Source organism: Vollenhovia emeryi, unplaced genomic scaffold, assembly GCF_000949405.1.
Source record: "Vollenhovia emeryi isolate VEMERY1.0 unplaced genomic scaffold, V.emery_V1.0 DF939153.1, whole genome shotgun sequence".
NCBI lineage: Eukaryota > Metazoa > Arthropoda > Insecta > Hymenoptera > Formicidae > Vollenhovia > Vollenhovia emeryi.
Genome location: NW_011967213.1, coordinates 921,476 through 944,628, shown reverse-complemented (window position 1 = coordinate 944,628; position 23,153 = coordinate 921,476). Strand labels below are relative to the sequence as shown.

General features: G+C 34.2%; 1 protein-coding gene across 7 annotated transcripts in view; it reads left to right on the top strand.

Moving 5' to 3' along the window:
• The window catches only part of LOC105565338, a 179,597-nt gene that overhangs the window by 53,778 nt on the left and 102,666 nt on the right, over window positions 1-23,153 (top strand). For 6 of the 7 annotated variants that reach the window (XM_012018436.1, XM_012018439.1, XM_012018437.1 and 3 more), the window contains one exon: window positions 4,684-4,689. The exons of the other annotated variant lie outside the window; for it this stretch is intronic. In XM_012018436.1, the coding sequence (XP_011873826.1) occupies window positions 4,684-4,689 (6 nt within the window). The remainder of the gene's footprint in view (window positions 1-4,683; window positions 4,690-23,153) is intronic. 7 annotated transcript variants of the gene reach the window in all.

Genomic DNA, 23,153 nt, shown 5'->3' with positions numbered 1-23,153 from the left:
TCCCTCGAAGTTTCATTATTTTCACCGTGGATTAAAACTTTATCGCTTACGCGCGAGTGAATTTCCATTCGCGCGAGTTTGCATTCATTCCTCAAGAATTTTAATCGATGCCTTGGCTGCATACTGATCGGTTTACCTTTGATCTCCACAATATGAAATCAATGCTTCTTCAACCTTAAATGTAAATAATTTTTATACAGACTTATTCCAAGTTTTTATCAACGAAAAAAAGTATTAATGCTTTTAAGTCATGAACCGTCAAAGATAAGGAATTGTAAAATTTTTCATTATTCAGTTACAAATTTTACAATTCTGACTGAAAATTTAGAATGGCAGCGGGAAGAGACGACTTGTTCCTCGATATTTTCATCATAAGGAAAATTAATTCCAGATTTTTGTCAAAAAGCTTAGGTACTTCTACCGTCATAAAATATTCTGTACAGCAGACGAAATAAGCTTTAAGTTTGTTCACCTTAGACGAGTAAAAAAAATTCAAATTTTTAATCGTATGCAATTTAGCAAGACATACGTGAAATGAAACTAATTGTATTTATTACAAACTTGACAATTAAATAATAATGCAACATTGTGGCACTAAAGTTCACGACTGCGAGATGTCATATTAAATAATTTATTTCAACTAGCCTTTTACTCAACGGAGTTCAACGCGCACTAAAAGTATCTTATGTGCCACAGACGTTTTCTTATTTTATCATGCAAATTATCATAGGGCTAATTAAAGTCATATCTTCAGGTAATTTCTGCCAGATTGCATTTAGATTGATACAAATGCAAATTAAGTTGGACAAAATAAGACGTTTTAGACTTAAAAAATTAATGTCTTGAAAAATGAGCTTAAAAAGGATCGTTTTAAATAGAATTTAATGTCCACAATGGACTTGTTACGGCTATAGCTCTAAAAATTTTCCATTTTTTTAAATTCTTCAGTTCTCAGAAACATCTACATTATTCTACATGTATATTTGTGTGTAGTGAAGTAAAAAAATATAATATTAAATCAATATAAAACATATACAAAAATTGTTTTCAAATGCATATACTGTTTAAATTAATATACAATTATCTGATTCTTGAAACAATTAAAAAAATATATATATATTGGATATATAATTTAGATATTTTACATATTGTATGAAAACGTTTTTATTAATTGTTGAAAGCTCACATATTTTAAAACGAACATGTAAAACCAACATATATAAAATATATAAACTCGTAAAGAGAATTTTTCTTTATTTATATTTTATATTTACAATTTAAATTAACATCGTCCGGGACGAGGGCGGTCGCTTGAAATTATTCAAGTTACACAATGATTTATTTATAGTGCGCTATAAGAATCGTATCGGGAAAACATATGTAAATTGCATTTAAACTTTGCAGTATCCTATTTTCGCCGCGTTTTCCTGACAGTTTATCGCGCACGAAAGGATTAAAAACGAGTATCCGAGCGTGATTTGTTATTCTGTTTCACCGTTACCTTCTCCGCTACATTTTGGCGTTATGTCATGAAAATGCAAATATTGTTGCACCATGGAAACCTAAACGCTATTCTCTTTGAACGAACGAGCCATCCGCCAAGGATTAGTCGGTTGGAAGGAGGAAGATAAATGTAAGATTCGCATGTGATGCTTTGGAAGCATTCATTACGTGACAGCGTCCGGGGTGGTTATACCGGGTGGCTCGTAGGAAAAGGCCATATGAAAATTTGCTTTTCGATACTACTAGTAATTATTGTACCTGGTTGGTGATAATTGTTTCTCGTCAGATTATTTATCTAGTAATTGAAACGGTGTTACACGTTGCAAGATCTGAAAGGTACCAGAGAATCAATATCTGAGCAAGGTGGAATACATGAAGGAGAATGCGTAACTCTAATAATTAATATAATTTGTTGCCAAATCATTTATCCGATTTCTTTATCATTTGGTTTCGGAATTATTCGATCTCTTCGTCTCTCAATCGGCGACGATACATGAAAGGAACGCACAGCGACCTACGAATGAGAGTTCCTTCTTATCGCCGGTCAGATATATTGGTTTCCGGTTCGTGTTACGTGCGATCTGAGACCTCATATAGTAGGCGTGTCGCGTAATTAAGCCGCTAGAGATTTGCATACGATCCGCCTTGTAAACGCGCGTGAAGAAGAACCATCCAAATGTGGGTGGAAGGATTGCTTGAGGCTTGCCCTACGGTCTGGCGGGAGCGTTCTGACGCAAATAGATACTGCTTTTTGCATGCGTCTTATCCAAACGCGATCTAAGACGCCTGTGTCTGAATTGCAAATACCTGAAATTGAAGAAATCCTTTCTACAATCGACGTGGAAAAATAGAAAAACCCCCAAAATTGCGAAAGGCGATACTTAAATTTTACTGTTTAATCCTTTCAATTTTTTATTGTATTTGCAAAGTACAATAAAGAAGATTTTTTAAAAGAGAGTAATAAAGAATCGAGGAGAGGAACAGATATCTTATCCCGTAAAATAAAATAGAGAAATGAGAAAAGAAAGTTTTGGGTATAAGTTGGGGGAGGGAAAATAGACACTAAAATATTTCAGTTAAAGTATTCAGTACTATTTGATGGTCTTTTAAGTCTCTCTGTTTCTCTCTCTTCCTTTCTGTTCGTTTACCTTTCTTCTTCTACATTTAACGAATATAATCGAGAATGTTTGTGAACTGAGGTGTCTCTGCGCTGCCATAAAAATAAATGCAATTGTAACGCGAATCGTCGATGCGATTGCATACGCATTGCATTTAATATTTCGCGGGAAACTCGATAGCTCGGTGCACCCGCGATTGCAATCTCGCGGTTCGATTAAAATGGACGCGTAACCTTTTTATCAAAATCGCGAATCTCTCTCCCTCTTTCTCTCTTCCTCTCACTTTGCAATCCCGTGTAGTATTACGTTTGCTTTATGACGGTCCAAAATATCAACGCGTTTACGAATACAAGGCTGTTTGCCGAAGCGAAAATTGACTAACGTAACACAAACCTGCACCTGTTTTGAACAATTGCAATATCTAACAAGCATAAAATAAAGCGGGGCGATACTATGCAAGAAGTATTTGTAGTAGCTTTTACGTGAAAACTCAAACCATCAAAATTATTGTAATTTTACAACTTTTTGAACATTTCTTTAATTGGAGAATACTAATTATTGTTGTTTTTTTAATCGTAAAGTTTAGTTTTGTTGAAATTATTTTTTACAAATTTCAAACGTTTGTAACAGATTGGATATTTCATATAATTTTGAGCAGTGAATAATTTACTGTGATTGTGGTATTGTACTCTACGCATATTACATTTTATAATCTTAATTAATATCTACATTCTCTGATTCTTTTCAATAACTTTGCAACGGAACAACAATGCGGATGCCACAAAAGAAGTGCAGATACTACAAAGAATAAACGATTCCACGGAAAATAATAGAAACGTCTATCTTTTATTGCTTGCAATCTAATTTATGAAACGGCATGACATTTTGAAGAAAATTTTAATGGAAAATGAAATTTTTAACGGCAAATGCAGCATTGAATAATAACTGCATATAATAACGCTGTTATCTCGCGTAGCTATTGTACATATAACAATATCGATGATATTACGTACATAATAATTGAAGTATCATTAAATCGAGAATCATATCGAGAAAAGTCGATCGTCAACGTATACCGCGACGTTGCATCACCATGAGTTTTTCGCGTTCCGTCTTCATCGGCTAAAGTGCACCGTACTTTATTTTATCCAACGCCATATACTGCCGACTTATGGACATGTAATGCAAGACAACCCTCCGACCTCTCACTAAAAATGCGCTGTAAAGCCGCGCAAAAACTCACTCCGTAACTGCATCGATACGCCAAGTGCATCGAAAGTGCACTCATGTGATATAAGTGCCTACGCGTTTATTTTTTTTAATAATGTATAGTGCACCACGCAGAGTAGGGAACAGAAGTTGTTGAAATAATCGAATTGTTCACACGAACGACATCGTGATCCATAAAAGACAAATCAAATTTTACAGTAAGAACTTGTTTCACGGTTGTTCAATTTTCTAACAAATCCTTCACCTCCGGCACTGCGAGATCTATCATCTCAAACCAGTCGTGTATCTAGCTACTTTCTCGCAAAAACACCGACCGGTTTTATTTCATTTTCGTTTTTGATAGTCTTACAATTAAACCCCTCTAAACGTTTTCTAAAAACAATCAAAAACTAGTTACATCATTGTAATGTTATATTAATTCATAGAATCAATGTAAAGGTAACACATTTAGGTTGATTTACATTTATATAGTATTTCCAATTTACAAATTCTTCGGCAAGTGCTAAACAAAATTTCTTTTTAATAAAGATTTAGTGCTATAAGTAATAATACTAAAAGAATAACAAAATTTAATTTATAAAAAAAAATAATCAAGCTGTACACATATGTAGTCTAATAGGCATTTAAAACATTAATTGTTACCATTTCAAATTTAGGATTTTTAATAAATATTAGAAAATTTATTTGTGTAATAACTGCAGTTTTAAAATTATGATTCTTAATTATTTTAGAAATTTATTGTAATCGATACTGCCACAACTATTTGATGTTAATGTATACATTTTATTTGTATACAATTATGAAAAATGATTGATTTACATTTTTGTTTCAGATCACGGTAAGTACGTAATGCTGGCATCGTGCGACGCAATTAAGCGAAACCATTCGCGAGAACGAGCGACTCCAAGGTAAAATTAGCTCGAAATTTAGCTTGTGCATAAGCAAGAAGACGCGTAAGTGCCAAGAGTATGTTTAATATCTGAGTAATGGACGCTTTTACGAGTTCTTAATGCGTCAAAGTGCGTGCACGATACGGAACGGGACGTCCGGAATTTTATTTATCCCCTCAGATCCGCCGCGCGGATTTAATTACTTTTCTTGTAATAATTTTTATCCTGCATTTCTGCTTCGTTTTCATTATATAAACTATGTAATTTCCCATTTTACATTATTTTATTGTATTTAACGGGAAATTTTAATTAATTTACGATCTTTCGTTTTCCATTTTCGCTGTAAATATTTAATAGTCGGTATTTCAATTGATACTTTTTATTCTTAATGCTTATCTTGAGAGAATATTCATTATGGATTTTGTATATCCATATACATATTTCTCCTTTCACATTCTACATTTTGCAATTTTGTCACGCAAACACAGAGGAAATTTTAATTGATACCGTTTTATTTACCGTTGTCTCTTTCTTTCCGAAGCATTATATGAGAAATAATTAATAAACATTACATAATTTAGTTTTTTTAATTGATCATATTATATTGTTTCTTAGTATCACATAATAATTAATGGCAAAGGTGTAATCAGTACTTTCAAATACGATATAAAACAGAAAGACGTACTTTGAACGTGACTCTGGTCCGACTTACAAAACACCAAGAATAGGTTGTCGTGAGTTAATTTAAAGTCTGTGCTTATTACGTACTTCGTTGTAATTAACTTGTCTAATTATACGACGAAATCCTTCAGTTTCTTCGATGGCGTAAAGTTTAACGCATGACACCATTAAGAAACCGCTTCACGAATCTTATTTTGCAATGCACTTCGTCAAAGCGAAGGCTATTTTTATGTATGCGTCAAGCTGTCCGATTATTTTAACCAATATTCTTTATTGCGCATCCTAATATCTTGATATTAAACATTTCTTGTTTCAACTTCTCCACATTTTCACGTGGAGTGATTTTATCCATCGTTTCTTGGACTACATGTATAGTTTTCCACTTTATGTAGTCTCACGTATATTTTATGTGCCTTTTTTCTCTTCTTCTTGCCCTATTTTAAATATATAATGTTGTAATAATTAGTTAACGCGAATATTTCATTTATTATTCAGGCTCTATATGATACACATGACAGGACGAATATTAATTTAATTGGAACAATTATAATCAATATTTTCACGAAAATTTAGGTATTAATTCCACTATAATTTAAAATAAATAGCGCAAACCTCTAAGTTTCTTCATAATTATTAAATAAATCCGAGACGATCGGGTTTTGTCGGATAACGACTTTCCGGTAAATTAGAATCGATAAACTATCGATATAGCACTTCCGGAATCCGCTAACGATCTTTTTGCCGGCGCGAAGTGTCCGTCGCAAAAACGCGATCGCCATCGCGTCGTATTGAAAGTTTAATTATGCGAGCGCGATGAAAAATCGTCAGGCAACTGCGGCGAGACACTGTAACCGCGCGAAGCTACCTAATGCTTCAACAACGCAGTACAACTTAATGCAACGTGCGATACAGTAAGATATTGATTCTAATTAGTTCAGTCCCTTTCAACTGCATCTGCATAACTGTATTTCTACATCTTCCCGGTCTAACTGCGGTTTTTTTCTTTTCTCCTTCTCTCTTCGCGAATATACATCAATATCAATTTCAACTTCAGTTAACACCTGAATTGTTGAATCTTATTTACGAGAACCGTCTTATGTAATCGGGTAAAAAGATAACACAAGACAAATATACACTTATAAGTTTTTTGTTTCGTTACGAAACCCTCCACGAGTCTTTCTTAAAATAATAATTTAAAACACGAGGGGAAACACGGTGATGTAATTTGTGAGGATGTCAATGTTTCTATTATTCTAGTTTTTATTACTAGTCGAGAAATTTTTGTTTCTTCTGAAATGCGCGATGCTCCGCATTTAATTTCTCTTGGCGAAATTCGAAAACGACTCGAAATCCACTCGCCGTCCTTCCTCGAACTTAAATCAACATCATCAGACACGGTTAGATCGATGTAATTGCAGGTACTGCGATTTAATGGTCCACTCTTCGACCTGCCTCTCCCTCCTCCTGACCGCCTCTTCCTTCGTCCGCCTTTCGGGCTCCCTTCTTCGTTTCCGCTTTAACTCGATAAAACCTGCTTTGCAGCTCGCAACGCCAGCCAGCCGGCGCTTCCTCACGAAAATTGAGAGTGCAATTTGTAAGCTACCTCACTTCCCGCCCTCTTCCCCTCCCCTGATATTAACCCCGATCGATGTAGCGAGCCACCCTCTCGCTGTTTTCCCTCGGCGTGTTGCAATGTTTCGCGTTCGGATAATGACGGCATGCCGTCTTCGTGCGGAGATTTCGTGCGGAAAGAGGCGGAAATTCATGGATTTGTGAAATTTTTAACCAAGCGTTTGGATTACATCGCCAGTACAGGTTGCTTCAAGGGATGAGATCAGTTGGCAAAAATCTCTTAAACTTTTAGTGAATCAAGATACTTGTAGTTCTAGCAATGATGGACGTTTATAATTTTCAAATATTATATTCTTATCGTACAATATTAAAATATTGTATATAACAAAATCGCCATTATTTGTTATCTTACAATATTGGTTTTATCGAGCTGCCTTTTATAAAATGTACTATAAAATATTAAAAAGCAGAAAAAAAGGAAAAGGGAAACAAGAAAAATTTTTATTACGTAAATCTGTTGTAAATAAATGATTATATTTTCAAATCACAAGTTTTACACACAAAGATATCAATGTTATTGATCAAGATAGTAATCAATTTAATTTATTAAACGAAAAAAATTCTATTTTATTGCAATTTTTTGAATTTATAAAACACAGATGAAATAGGAGAGATGTGTGTATAAAATCAAATATAAAATAATTCCCGCTATATTTTAAGTATTATTATATGAACACTGTAATTTCACGAAAAACTTTCTGAAAACATGTTCTGCAACAAGAGACAATTAGTTCAAAAACTTCTCGAGTAATTTCGTGTATTTTCGAGCGGACATTCGACGAACACTCGATATATTCGAGCATTCAATTGAATGCGAATGGACGTGCAGAGATTGACGATGGTTGTACGCCCCCCCTCCATTCCTTCGTGTAAAATCGTTAGTTCAGATGATGCATTTTTTTATAATTTTATCGACGGACGTTTCCGTTGTTGCACGTATTTATCCGTATATAGCGCAAATGCGTAGCCAGTACGTTAGCGAATCTTGCGTTTGTTGGAAATTTTACATTGATGCGGATTTGACGGATTTGCGTAAAAATTCAAACAACGTTATATCGCTTTTTCTGGCACAATCGGGATTATATCGAGAGATTCTCAACTGATTGCCGCGCTACCGTAGTTGGCGTGATACTTGATAAACAATTGAGCGGGCGCTATGTACGCAAAATGGGGCAACCCAAATATTAATATAAACGGAGGTTTATCCCGTGTAATAAAGCATATATTCTAACTGAAGAAAAAAATTATTGAAAGAAAACAAACCGCTAGCATATCTATTAATACCAATTGAATTGACACTCGTAGTCCAATTAATCATTGTTACGGTACTTACTTGATTGATTTCAGTTGTTATTACTAATTAAACCACAATTAATCTGTCATCATTATTTATAATCATTTAACTGTTATAACACATTACAATTGGCCAATGATTAGTACATTGACTAATGTTAGTACACTAAATTGCTAGAATTTAATCGTCATCATTAATTATTGTGTAACTAAGTTTTCATCGTTAATCGACCCGTTAGAGCCACACGTTTTGAATCTAGACGCTTGTCGCGCGGCTGTTATATTATAATCAGTGCAATTTATATCGCACTTGGCGTATACTTTTATTCACCTCCCAGCGCACCAACAGTACAGTATGTTTCGCGAAACTCTCCGCGAAATATCGACGTGATTTCGATAACTTATGACCGCTGCTAGTTCCAGTGCCGCCACTTCTATGGTGATTGCCTTTTGTTACGGTTGAATGGCGTCCGCAACCCCCACGGGCTTTTCCCCGCCTGTAAGCTAGGGAGAAGGAAGCAACGGGGTGGCGGGCCTTTCTCTCCGTGCCCGGAGGGACAACTCGTTCCTTCGAGCGAAACTGACCGCGGCTGAGCAGGCGGTTGCGACTTGCGATAGATCAAGCCCAAATCGCCGAGACCGTCGGTATTTGTCGACCCCGATGGTTCTCAGATCGCAGATTTGCGAGGGAAAGGTTAAGACTCTTAGGCAGTTGTCGGAGCAATATTGGATTATAACGGATTTAATATGTATATAACATACAAGTATATACATTTTGTGATTTTCTGTAATATATTTCTGTGCCTTGTATTAACGTCTTAATAAAATTAACAAATATGAAGGAAAAAAATATAAAACTTAATTAAAAAACCTGAATAAGGGAAGAGGAATAAATAAATTACTGAAAATCAGAAAATGTTTCATGCTGTAATGCTAGGCAATCTTTTGAGAAAGCTTTCAAAGTTTGACTAAAGTTTATCTAGAAGTTTATGTTCGTATAAATACTTTTACGTCTTTGACATATGAGGAACATGCACCCAAAGTTTTGCTCAACTTTTTAGTTACATTTTGTATAAGACACATTTGAAAATTATGCGGTCATTTATTAATGAAAATGAATTAAAAGAAAGTTGGTGGCACGTTTTACAAGTTTACTCTTGAGCGCGAGAGTGGTAGCATGCGAAAAATCTCATTTATTTCAACGTATACCGCAAGAAGTGTGTGGTTTCTCGCTTCTGAAGTTATAATCCAACTACGGCGACTGCAGTTCGAGGAGTTTAAATTTTCTGGTTTTCCTATCTGATCTGTGTTTATCATTGATTTTTATATTTATATATTATGTATATTAATCTTTACTTTGGAAAGGTAAACATTCCGTTAAAAATTAAAGAGTTAAAAATGAAAAGTTCTTCTTGTTATCTAACTAAAAACTAGGGATTATTTTAAAATCGAAATAATTGGACATTTATTGTTTATCACATTTGCGGTCGCTTAAGTTAGATGGCGAAAGAGCGAATATAACTTTAGAGAAATCTTAGCAAATCGTTATTAATTTATGGAAATATCGCAGATCGAATATCCAGTGAATCTCTCGCGGATATCTTCTAATGGAGTCAACGAAGCCGCGGATATATTTAGAGATAACCTCGTTACCGCAAATACGCAAGTAGAAAAAGTGGAATCGATATCCTAATTTTAATCGTGACGATTGTTCCTTTATTCGCGCATAATACTTTAACATCCATCTTCTGTTTAACATATTGTCATGATCATTTAATTCATTATATTTAACTGTATGTTAAATGTATTATCAGTTGACACAGTACATTCACGCTGTATCTTGTAACTGTAGATATAATAAGATGCCAGGCTTTATCCGGTTATTCTTTGATCAATCCGGAATTAACTTTTCCTTAGCGAACATCTCATTGAACAGCGCTTTTTTCCATAACTCCGTAAGTTTCGTTATTAAATATCTCAGATTAAAATTCTATTAAAGCAAAGTCCACTTGAAATTAAGCGAATAATAAGATTTCATTATACATTTTCCTTCGAGAAACTTAATTGTCGAGACTTTTTATTTTTATTGATTTGAAATTGAAAAATTACTGACATTTCGATATTTTCGTTAAAAAAAGTCAATTTTTAATAATTTAAAAACATACAAAGTTAGTTAATAATCCACATATCCTAATATATATAAAATTCACGTTAAAGTACAGATAAAATCTAATGACACAGGACCACAAAAACTTTTTAAAGATTAACTGAAACCAGAGTAGGTATTATTTAAAGATTTTGGAATACAAATTCGTAGCCTGTTTACCTCATCACATCTGTTTTTTTAGAGAATCGAGAAAAATAGTCAATAATCTGTGAAAGTAGTATTTGAAGAAAAAGTATTTCAGCAAAATTTGTTTCGATAAAACTTTTACTGATAGCTTAAAATCGCGGAAAAAATATTGATTATATTATTATACCATATTAACAAGAAAGTAATCGAATTTGTTATGAAAGTGCGCAGCATTGAGAATGGAGCAGTCGGTGTCTTTTGTGGATCTAGCATTACCTTTCTTTAACTATGGAATATCATAGTTCTCTTAGGACTAATCTGAATTTATCGAGAGTCAAGAAATTGACAACATTTACACTTTTGCAGATTTATGGGGACCGGGAATTTTTTTTCTACAAAAAAATTTTTAGATTAATTTTCTCTGTGACCTTTTTTATTTCTCTCTTTAAATTCCAGCAAAATCTGACATCATATACTCACTCTAAGCACCTTATTTTCCATGTCTTTGATATCTTGATGAAATTTTTCACCTTGTTGTTCACTGAAATGTCCAAGATTTTCACTACTACTTCTCTGAAAATCTTGACATTTCAGCAAACAACAGGGTAAAAGATTCCATTAGGATATCAAAGACATGGAAAAACATTATCAAGATATTTGGGTTGAGCACATGATGTCAGATTTTTGCTGGAATTTATAGAAAGAAAAAAAAGGTACAAGAGAAAATCAATCCGACGATCTTTTATAGATAAAACTTCAGTCCCATAACTCTGAACATGTGTACATTTATTTTATTTTTTACCTCTGATAAATGTGATTTGTATGCGAAATCCTATTCACATAAGTGATAGACGCTAAGTGATAGACACTAAAAAGACCAAAATAATACATGTGCAATCTACGTAAATGTAATTTTGGAAAGACATTTTTGTTTTCAGCCATACAAAACTGGAACATGACTATTCTTTTATTATATCAGATTTGACACAACAAAAATAACGACAAATACTATTTAAAATACTATCTAAACTAAAAATATAATCTCTCATGTCTCTTATATATAAATATTATATTTCTAAACAGAGTTTTAAGAACAACTAAAATTAATACATGCCTGGAAATAATTTTCTTACGTTATGTTAAAATAGACACTGCAACTCGTAAGAATAATAGATATTCTATTATAACAGCAATTTTATATTGTCATGTTTATAAGAAATATAAACATTTATGCAAAATAAAGAAATTACGGGCATGAATTTTTACAAGTTCGATTGTTTTCAATGATTTACGTGTAGGACGCGACAGAAAGACTCGTTTCAGATTTCTCATCGATTTCCTTTAATTCTCTTTCTTTCTCTTTCGCTCTCCTCTTTCGTGCCTCTCTCTCTTTTCTCCCTCCCTCTTTTTTTCTGTCTCCCTCTCACTCTCTCGATGCTGCGAAGAGTCGTGCGGAATTGCGGCGTCCCCTGACGTCGCGATGCCCGAAAGCTTGCTGCGAGAAAAGTTCGGCCGACGTTTAAAAGCGTCGCAAAACTCGCCGACCCAACCAGTTGCGCGCGTTCTCACCAGCTTCGTTCGTTCGTTGATTCGTTCGTTCGTTCGTTCGTTTTCGCGGGTCAAGGTAAAAGTTTGCGAAAGGAAACTCGTAGGAATGTAAGTTTCTCCAGAAAGAGGATGTGTCCGTGGCTTTTCTCAAGATTCCCTATGGAGATGCCTCCAGAATCCTCGTGTACGCTTGATAAAGCCTTACCTTTTTATCTCAAATATTTTTATTTGCGACCTAGATTTCAAACATCCAATTGATATCGTCTGAACTCAAAAGTTATAATTTGACACATACAGTAATTTATAACGTTCTTTTCAAGTGCTCCTTATTTAATATTGATACAATCGTCAATATTGTATGATACAAATATCAAGTTTTGTACGTAACAGACAAATTATTGAAAAGCTTGTTCGGAATCTCATGCTTCGAGTGAAAATTGATAACGCATACTTATACGGTCTGCGAATTTTCAACTAATATACCGCAAACTGGGACTGGGGAGTTTGGGGTACCATTTTTCTTTCACTTTGTATAGTTACATGTGAAATTGTTCCTTAAAAGTCCTCCGAGGATACTGGCCTTTTGACTATACTTAATCTCCTTTATATCCCAGCTCCTCCGGAAATCGCAAGATGACAAATACTGCGAATACAAAGGGCTGTGCGATATCTTTTAACTCTAAAAGCTCCGTAACTGGAGCTACATAATGACGTAGTGTATCAGCCGCTGAGTGAAATCCAGTTTTCGGAAACTTCGGGACGCATATGTTACACTCTTTTTCACGTGCATTCAGGAAGTTCCCTCTGCAGGTTCATAGTTTACCCCTGTGACGGGAACGTCGTCCAGCATCATAGCGTTCGTCTTTTATATCCCCTCGCGCTTCTAAACATGTCCCGTGTCACCTGAAAACTTCGGTTCGTACCTTCGCATCTCCATACGGCCCTTTCAACGTTTCGTAAACGCCTGCCGCGAGACTTGATCACACGATGCCGTTTGACATTTCGCTTCTTCATTATCGTAAAAGGACGCGATATTCTAGCGCGAGATAGAAATTTAAATTACAAGTTACGCGCGTAAATTAATGACATTCCTGATACAAAACAACGTAGTAGCAGAAACTCGATCGCAGTCAACGAATAAAAGAACGGCGGGGACAAAGCGGGATTTTGCAGAAACTAGAAGGAGATGAAAGGAAGGGAAGGCAAAGGAGGGAAAGGAGAAAGCTGAATCTCAGCTTACATTTCGTAGTACAAAATTAACAATAAATCGCGAGCTTTTGTCGAGGCCAAAGATAGTTGGCCTTTATGCGCATCACAATGGCGCGCATTACTGTATTTCGAATTAAGAATGAGACGAAGGAGATGGGCGGAGGAAGGAGCTGTTTGTAATATTCGCGGCGAAAAATAGGATTTCCTGCGAATATGTGCAAATTCAATTCAATTCTAGATATACATCGCGATTCTCGAAACGCCCAGTCGTATTCTTCCGCCCGTATTCCTCTAAAGCGATTCTTTTCTGCCTAGAAAAAGACGAACATTTAGCTTCTCTCATTTTTTTCCTCTCTTTTTGTCTCTCTTGTGGTTATTTTCTCGCCAAAATACTGAGCAGATCTTGCTACAAGGTGACTAAAATTACTTGCAGTCTCGCGTTTATTTACGTGCCGCGGTTGCCGCGAAAATTATTGGCGACAGCACGGAAATTTCAAAAGACTCATTAAGCTCCTCACGCGCTTAAGATGAGGTAATACCGCTGAAGTTATTCGCAAAAATCGATATTTCTTTGTTATTTCTCTCTCTCTCTCTCTCTCTCTCCGCTTAATTATTATTGTTAATTAACAGACATACACATCTTTCGCATGAAATACTGCATCTAAATAACTGTACCTTAGAATAAATTCGGGATATTTTGGGTGGGTCATAATCAGATTTTAACTCGAACGTAAAGTTAACGTGACAGGGAACGGTTGAATATCGTTCACAGTGCTCGTCTTGTATTTGGAAAATTTTTCTGCGCTTTTCCATTTCTACCAAACAAACAGCACATCGACGCATACGGAACAGGTAGATATTCAATTATCCTTAGTTACATAAATATACGTACGTAATTGCGTACACGTGTATATCACCGTGCACGTGTAATAAGCATAGTACAGCTAATAAAGCTAATAAAGCATAGCTAATTATACGTGCGCACGTGTACTCGCGTAGATGAGACCAGGGTGAGATGTCACAGAAGCAAATTGTCATAATGCGAATGCTGTGTAAATTAGCAAGGCTAAAAAATCGCGTCATCTCCTTTATAATTCATTAATTCTTGAAGCGAAACACCTGGAAAGAGTTTAATTGAAACCTGGCCTTTACTCGATCTTAATGGCCATCTGTGTGCGCGCGTCTATACGCGTATATCTCTATATGTTTAAGCATTACTGTTCATGCAGTATGTACGTGGCACTTGTCATATCGAAATTCAGTAGTTATTTACAAAAGTTGTGACAACCGGGGCCGCTATTGGTTCAACGCGTGAAACAGCTATCCCTCTATTACGCGGATGCTCTTACGGAAATTATATATTTTTAAAACTAGCATCCCATTTCGTATTGTCTGACTCAGAGGTCGAAGACTATCTTGTAAATCGGAGGTTCCCAAAGTGTCGTGGCCCCTTTTTAACGTGACGAGGTCAGCTATTTGTAGATGAGGGAACGTAAAATTATACCTTCTTCTATCAGGAAAGCTTATGCATAATTCTCGAAATTCAACTTGCGCTATTCGCGGAATGTTACGGCCGGGACAACTGAATTCCGGGATTATGCGTTTCAAACGCTAAGTATAATGTTAGTATCACAAAGTGTAGTTAGGTAAATGGCCAGAAATCAAGAGACAACAGAATGCACTCGCGGACATTCGATACAACACCAAAGCTAGAAATGAATAAAATACATACGCGCACGACGCGAGCGTTTTTAAACGGTATTAAATTCTGTGTCATAATTTTAAATTTTTTCTCCATTTAGTTAAAAATATTTTTAATTATAAAATATTTCCAACATATTATTACTATTATTATTAATCCAAATATATTTCTGCAGAATTATTTAATTCTATTAAAACCGACTTATTTTTTTTAACACAACATTGCAAACAAATGTACTAAAAATGCTTTCGCATATCTGAACATTATTAGTTTGGTACAAAATACTTGTTATATTTATCGGCTTAAGTTGAAAAAAGCTAGAATTTTAAGTAACTTTCACGAATTAAAGTAGTCAGTACATCCTTTTTATCTAGAAACGAATTTCTCGATATCTTTTTCTTTCTTTAATTCAAATCGAGTAACTTTATCTAAAATTTTAATAGAAAGACGATAAATCTTTTTACACGCCGGTCTAAGTTTTTTTAACGTGCCAGAGCTTTTCGCATTGTTAGCATTAGCAATGGAAAATTACAATAAATATTCTAGGGTTATAAAGAATTGTGTGCGGCAGGTACAGCAATCGTCCATTTGAGATGAAGTCAATCTTCATTGGCAATCTCTATTGTTGCGAAGAGAGAGCGAGAGAGCGCGCGCGCGCAAGAGAGAGAGAGAGAGAGAGGGAGAGAGAGAGACCCCTGCTAAATTCCTAATAGATTTTCACCTGCCATAGAGTGAAAGCAGTCCGACGTCGCGCCGCAGAGTCGTACTGTAGCCAATCGATCAATTAACCCGTTCCGCGTAGTAATAAGTAAGACAAGTGAGACCGTTAGCCCGTGCAAGCCCGTTACCTATAAGCTTTATTTATTACGCGGATTGCAAGAGCCGCATAGTGGATTGCGAGTTGGTACTACCGTGCAATGTCCTTTTTAATTTTTGAAACGTATGTTGAAAAAATATATATGTATACAGAATGATAGCCACAAATATACCTGCGAGCATTTATATTATTTCAAAATGCGGACGTTTCAAATCTTGCTTTACAAAGAAGCGTAATTCCATAATTGGCAATTTGCATTTTAACTTTGGCGTTGATTTTTATTTCACAAAAGTTAACATACCAATATTTGAATAAGCTATGGACTTACGATATATTCTGATGCAAACCGTAACTTGATATAAAGCAATGACGTTACTAAACGGTAGCTTGGTCATTTTGTAAATTTTCCTCGTCATCGCAGATTTCACTTAATTGGGAATAGAGGATAGCAACGCTAAAATCTCTGAAATTGTTAGACCTCGTTATCCCGCAACATGAAAATGTGTGCCGATCGAATGTGACTCAAATACTTCATGCTTTTTATTACATCATATTTTCTGACCATTTGAACATTTTATCTTGCAGAATTTTTTTCCTTTTTTTTTACATTTGTCAGAGCTATTACTTTTACAACGAAGTGATAAATTAAATGCTTTTATAATACTTTTATTCTCAGCTTTACATGTTGATTTAGTGATATATGTACATATTTAAATACTATCGAAGAATCTGTTTAAATGTTAAAAGACACGTGAGCTCAGCATACAATATTGCTAACAATTAAAAATATGTAGTAAACTGGAATTATGCAAATCAGATTTATAAATGACTAACTGAATTGAACAAGTAGACCAAAATTTTAATATTACATGTAGAATCAATATTTAATTCGACTTCTATCAAAATTCTCTTGAAATTACCCGAAAGATAGATATCGCATATAAAATATCAGTTGTGTGACAAAAATAGGATTTTGAAAATTAAATATCAAGTAGGCAATAAGAGAAATTAATGTTGAATTAAAGCAGCAATGTTTAGAAAAAACACTACTCGGGGGTTTTCTCTGTTTGAGAACCTTCATGCCACGCATTCGTACCGTCACGCCAAGAAGAAGGTGGGATTACGTGGTGACGATTGGATCAAGTGGTTGTGCGGCTTATTTGTGGGGTGCGGCTCTATGTAGAGTCGGAATGCGACGTGTGTGCCACGCGATTTGACTCACCGAAGCGCGCGCTAATTTTGGCGGCGGCGTAACGCGACGCGCGTCGTTGACGTTAGTGGTGGAGACGATTGTTCGTCCAGAAAATGCGGTTACATTCCGCCGCGCGGAGAGTTCACACATTTTTGATTTTTTTTTCAGTGTTTATCTCTTGGGGAGAGACAATTTAACAAGGACAGACAAATAAACTTTATATGAGACACGTTCTGTCGAAATAAGACAATGATTAAAAGATAAATGGTGTTCAAGAATGTTTTATAACAAACTTGAAATAACGCTATCGATACATGTGCATTTTAAATTCAATTTTATTATACATACAAATTGTTTTTTTTCTTCGAGTTAGAACGCCATAATAGCGTCTTCTTTTGCATGTTATTTGAAGAAAAAATTCTTTTAATATTTTACGTATACATATTGTATATAGAAAAGTATATGTAAAGAAAGAAATATTCCTCAAAAAAGGTATATAAAGAAAGTACTACTGGCGACTGGAAGAATATATTACTGAGCTAGTTATGGAATAAAAAAGATTTTACGAAAACAAATTTAACGTGCAGAAAATAATGAGCATCGTAAGATAGACCGTACGTTACTTCATAGTAATTGTGTGAAACTCTGTTAATACACATAATTTGGAGGTTGATGATTGGAAGATCAAGTTATCAAATTTCCTGTTTGTTAGTGCACAGTGTAATTATTATTAAGCGATTTTTTACACTCAATCAAGATATAAATAAATAAAATAAAATATAATAAAAGTAAATAAAACGATGAAATATAATGTTCCTATTAAAATTACACAAAATTAAGGAAAATATTGATTTCCAAATAACAAATCTACTCGTCACGCTTCCAACATGGGAATATACTTATGAAAATTATTTGCCGTTTAATCGAAAATATGAGGAAAATAATAAAAACACCAATATGAATAAAGTTAAAATTTCATATTTGTTTGCAGTCGATAATCAAAAATCCCATCTGACGCGTTTCTTTTTCATATGTAATGAACGCTTGAAAACGGTAGCGATGCCACCCGATCACATATTGCTAATTAACATCTGTTTATGCTATGCATGCCAAATTATTTATAAATATTCATGGTGTATGAACGCAGAGCTCGTTTCGCTGAAAGTTTGATAAAAGTTAATAGATCGGATGCATAATTAATGCGCGATCTTGAAAGGATCGTTTGACGTAAACAAATTGCAGGAATTGGAAAGCAGAACGTTGCGTTTTTGACATCGCAGTTTACATAATATTTTATAAAATTGCAGCACCGATTCATCGTGTGAATCATTACATCATGTTGAATATTCAGCGTATAGCGAAACTAGATTTTAAAAAATAACAAATAAAAAAAATGTAGAGCACGACGTTTGTGTATTTTGTGAACAGTTAACTATTACGTTTTGTAATGTAATTTATCTTGGAATGATTTTTGCTAGTCCGTTAAACGCGTTGTAACTTTTGCTATTGCGCTTATAAAGAAAATATAGTTTGAGCCGAATATATTGCGCCTGAAAAAGTTTACGCAACGCTAGTTTAGTAAGTATGGTGCAACAAAGGAGAGAGAGCGAGAGAAAATAGGATTGGAAGGTGAAGCAGAGTAAAAAGTAAAAGGACAGAGACAACATGGCGAAGGGATGTAAGAGTAACTGCTTTCTAGCAACCACGACAGCTAGTAAAGTAAGATGAAGCGAGTCAGCAAACGAATTTCTAATTTAAAATCCAATTCATCCTCTAATCCTATTCAGTTGCTATTACTGTGAATTTAGTATGGTGTTCACGAGCAAACGCACGCACGCGCGCGTACACGTATACTCGGTGATTACTTGAATTTTTTACACTAATAAAATGAAAAGGAATGTAGTGGTCACAAATAGTTTATATGACTTTTATATTGTTTGTATGTAAACATAATTTAAAGTAAATCGTCAAACAATTGCATGATATTAATAATAACTTAATATGGAGACATAGTAACATTTTTCAATATTTTTAATTGTCCATATTATATATATGGACACTCTGTCAGAGTTCGTAAAGATTTAATATACTAAGTGGTTAAGAAGGGTAATTTTATACTGGTATCGATTTTTGCGTATTTAAGGGTCCTCGCATGGTGCATTGAATTAATTTAATAAAATATATTACTATTTTAGTTTTTAAAATAACTTGATCTACTTAAGCAGTTGAACGGCATAAGTCAATAATTTTAAATCATATTACGCGAAAACCATTATAGAGATTCTAACGGTTCTTAAAATATTTGATTAAACCTTTTTATTGCGCCTAACAACTTCATTATTAATTATTTATAATTAATTACTTTTTAACAAATTTTAAATAGAAAGCTAATATTATAATGCTAAAAGATTACGTTGAATAAATTGAAAAGAAAGCGACATATGATAAAAGATACATTACGGTTATAAACATAGACATAAGAAAAGTATAGTAGGAGCTAATATAACAGACTTTATTTGCATATTGCAAGTAAAGCGCAAAGATATGCGACTATGATAAAGTGCGAGCTCGTCTTGCGTCTTCAACACTATTTAGTATTTTTAATCTATAACCATTATTACAAAATCGCGCGCGCAGATCCATCGTTACAACAGCGATGAAAAGAAATTAATTGGATCGCGCCCGGACATTTTTCTGATTTATGCATTAGCCGTGCGTGACTAACGAGGCGTCTTAATGCACCTCGAACAGAGTAAGACGGTTTGGATCAACGCCAACCGTTACCCGGCCGGCTCGACTCGCATTACTTCGAGTGTCTTCTCGTCTTCCGGGTCCTCGTTATTCCGCTCATCCCGATCCTATCCGCGAGTTAAATAAACAGAATGAGATACATTTAACCGTTAAGTGCATCGCTTTACACAGAAGAGATATTGTATCTCGAAATATATTTTTTTTATACTTGGACTCCGAAAATTATTGTACTAATGTAAAAAATATCTGTGATTACTGCCATGTATGAACGTTACCGGGGGAATTAAATATCATAGTTTGATTTTAATTTACAGTACTGTAAAAAAAAGTAATCGCAAATATTCCTCTGATTTATAATTAATATGTTAAAAACAAGATACAGAAAATAAAGTTTCCGAATGTAATCAGGAGTGTTATTTGCGATAATTATGATATGTATAACGATAAATATTTTCCTCGGGGAACTTTATTGCTAATAACGATAAAATCGTTAAAATGAGTGCTAATGATATGTTTAAAAATAGTATTAATTGCAAACATATCAATTACATTTCTTCGAAAAATATCTCATTTACCGTAAAGCTAATTTAAATTTATACGTAAATACAAAATTGTACGTAAATAGAATAACCGTAATATACATATAAAACATGCTCCATTACAGACAGAAAAGAAATTGGCAAAGTTTTTTTTACGATTTTTAAAATAATTACTTAATCTTTAATTATTATTTTATTTCTACGCGATTACATTTCCATGATTTTAAAATGTTGCCGATCATATATTCCAGAGATCTGCTTCCAAAAAATTAGATGTAAATCTACACGATTTGCTCTGATAGAAATTTACGTATCGACGCTTCTTCCCTTTCTCAATCTTCCTCTCCCTTCCTTTCTCTTTCATCCCTTTTCGTACCGACAATTACGTCGCAGCTACCCTATCCGTTTCTCTCTCATACATTAAAGATGTCGCCGGTTTCCTGACAATACCTGCCAAGATTGCGTCATATGTTTCTGTGGTAGGGGAGGGACGTCGGAAGGCAATTTGAATTTTGCATTAAACATCAATGCGTATATTTCGTGTGTTTGGATCGTGCAATTTCGTCTTTATTGGACACCACCGCGGATTTTCGACTTTGCAGTGTCGAATGTCACTGACATTCTAGGCAAAAAAAGAAGATAAGGTCGATGAGGTGTCTCGCGACGATTGTGAATGGCCTAATCCATAAAAATAAAACAATTGGAAGAAATTAAACTTAATCATTTTCTTTACTTTGTCGTAAGATACTCGCATAATTTTTATAAGTTGCCATTAATTAAGTAATTGTGCGTACGTGTTTCTTTCCATTCCTAAGTTGAAAAAACATTTTGTCTTTATATAATTTCGATGATAAATAGTCGATTTAGTTGAGTAGATTTTTATTTAATTAAAACATTATTTGGTACGCATGGATAATACTCTTTTCTGAACATTTTATGTTTTAATTGTGGCGAAGAGATGAATGAGACTAATTAACGACTTGTTACAAATTACATTCAGTACGAACGTAAGTCGAACTAATTCCAGACAATGTTACGATGACGTATATAAATTTATTCAAAGTAACTATAATTATTAATAATCCTATTTAATACGATCGCGAAAGGCATTCAGTGTGCACTCTAATAAACTACACGTAATTAAAATCGCGAAATGTAAAGTGAAAAAATAGATGTGTTTCTGGCTTTTAAACAACGAAATAAACATTAAATACGGGAATTAAAAAAAAACTTCGACTTTTATTCTAAGTTAGTTTTGGTTTAATACAAACATATTACGGGAAAAAAAATTTTTATTCAAAATTATATTGAGTCGTTTATATTAAAATATTAATGCACAAATAATCTTTTTTAAAAATCATAACTCGAATCTAAAACATCTTGATACTCAATCAAAAGAAAATAAGAAAATAATCAATAATAGTATTTTCCCCCGGTGGTGACATACATAAATAAAAAAATAATGGCTTTTTCAGCAAACCGGAAAGCAAATATTTCTGAATAGCAATTGCTCATTCTCAGTTTAGGAATTCTCAAGCTGTAGATATACATATTTTGTACAGATAAAGCCAATTTTTGTGAGATCAAAATTTTATTAATAGATATTTCTATATTAGTTAAAATCTCAATTATTTTAAAAAGTTATTTTATACCGGTATAATACGCCACAGTTTTATATTGTATAATATTCTAAAATTTTTAGTTTTATATGCGAGTATAAAATATGGAAAATGAATATATTTCATTAAAGCTATATGTTAAATATATAGTAGTTTATTGCGATTCGAGAATCGTTATCTTTCTTGTAAAAATAATAAATTTTATTTTATAAAGAGCTTGTTTTGTCTACGTGTATATGGGTGCGTATGCATTTGTGTATGTACGTGCACATGCAAGCTTATAAAAAATAAGGTCTTTTTTATCTAATTTGAAAAAATTACATTTTACAAACAGTCCTCGAAAAATTGTGACATTTACGGTGTGTTGGTAAATCGTTTGTTCACAAAATCAGCATAGTTTGACTTTTCGTATACCTTTTCTAGTGGAATCAAATTACCGGTTAATTTTCGCTTTCGAATGAAATATCGCGTAATAATTTGCGCAATTCTAATTCTTCTATCGCGATTTATCGTCTGGCGAGGCATAAGAATGCGTCACTATTAGACTGCTTGGCGGACTGCCTAATGTGATTTAATCTATCATTAGCGATCTTATTTCTTTCGCTTTTTCTCTTAAGCATGTGACTCCTAACATGTGAACTATAATAATTATAAAAATATAGGTAACTACAAAAAAGAATAATTTATAAAACTGTAAGTAACATAATTAAAAATTAACATAAATTCAAATAAATTCGTCTAATACTCTTGATTAAGAGAGAATGCAGAGAAATTTATTATCTATTTTCAACACAATTTACCCCGTACTGACCGCAATAGAGAAAATTATGTAATTTATTGATTGCAACTTTTGACATTGTTACGGAACTAAACAACGTCACCAACGTCGACTCCGCAGTATCGAGATTAACAACTACGCCGGATACACGGAGGCACTGGCGGAGCGGGAGGAGGGGGGAAAGGGGGGGGGGTTGCGCTTCTAGCCGGCTCCCGCCTTCTTCTCCCTTTCGAGTCAGTGACCGCTTCTAAAGAAGCACCTTGTGCCATTACTACCGAACACCTAAGGGGTAATCCTCTCGATATACTCGGGCCGGGAGGACACGCCTGTGGGCTCATCCTCTCGGCATTCTCTATCG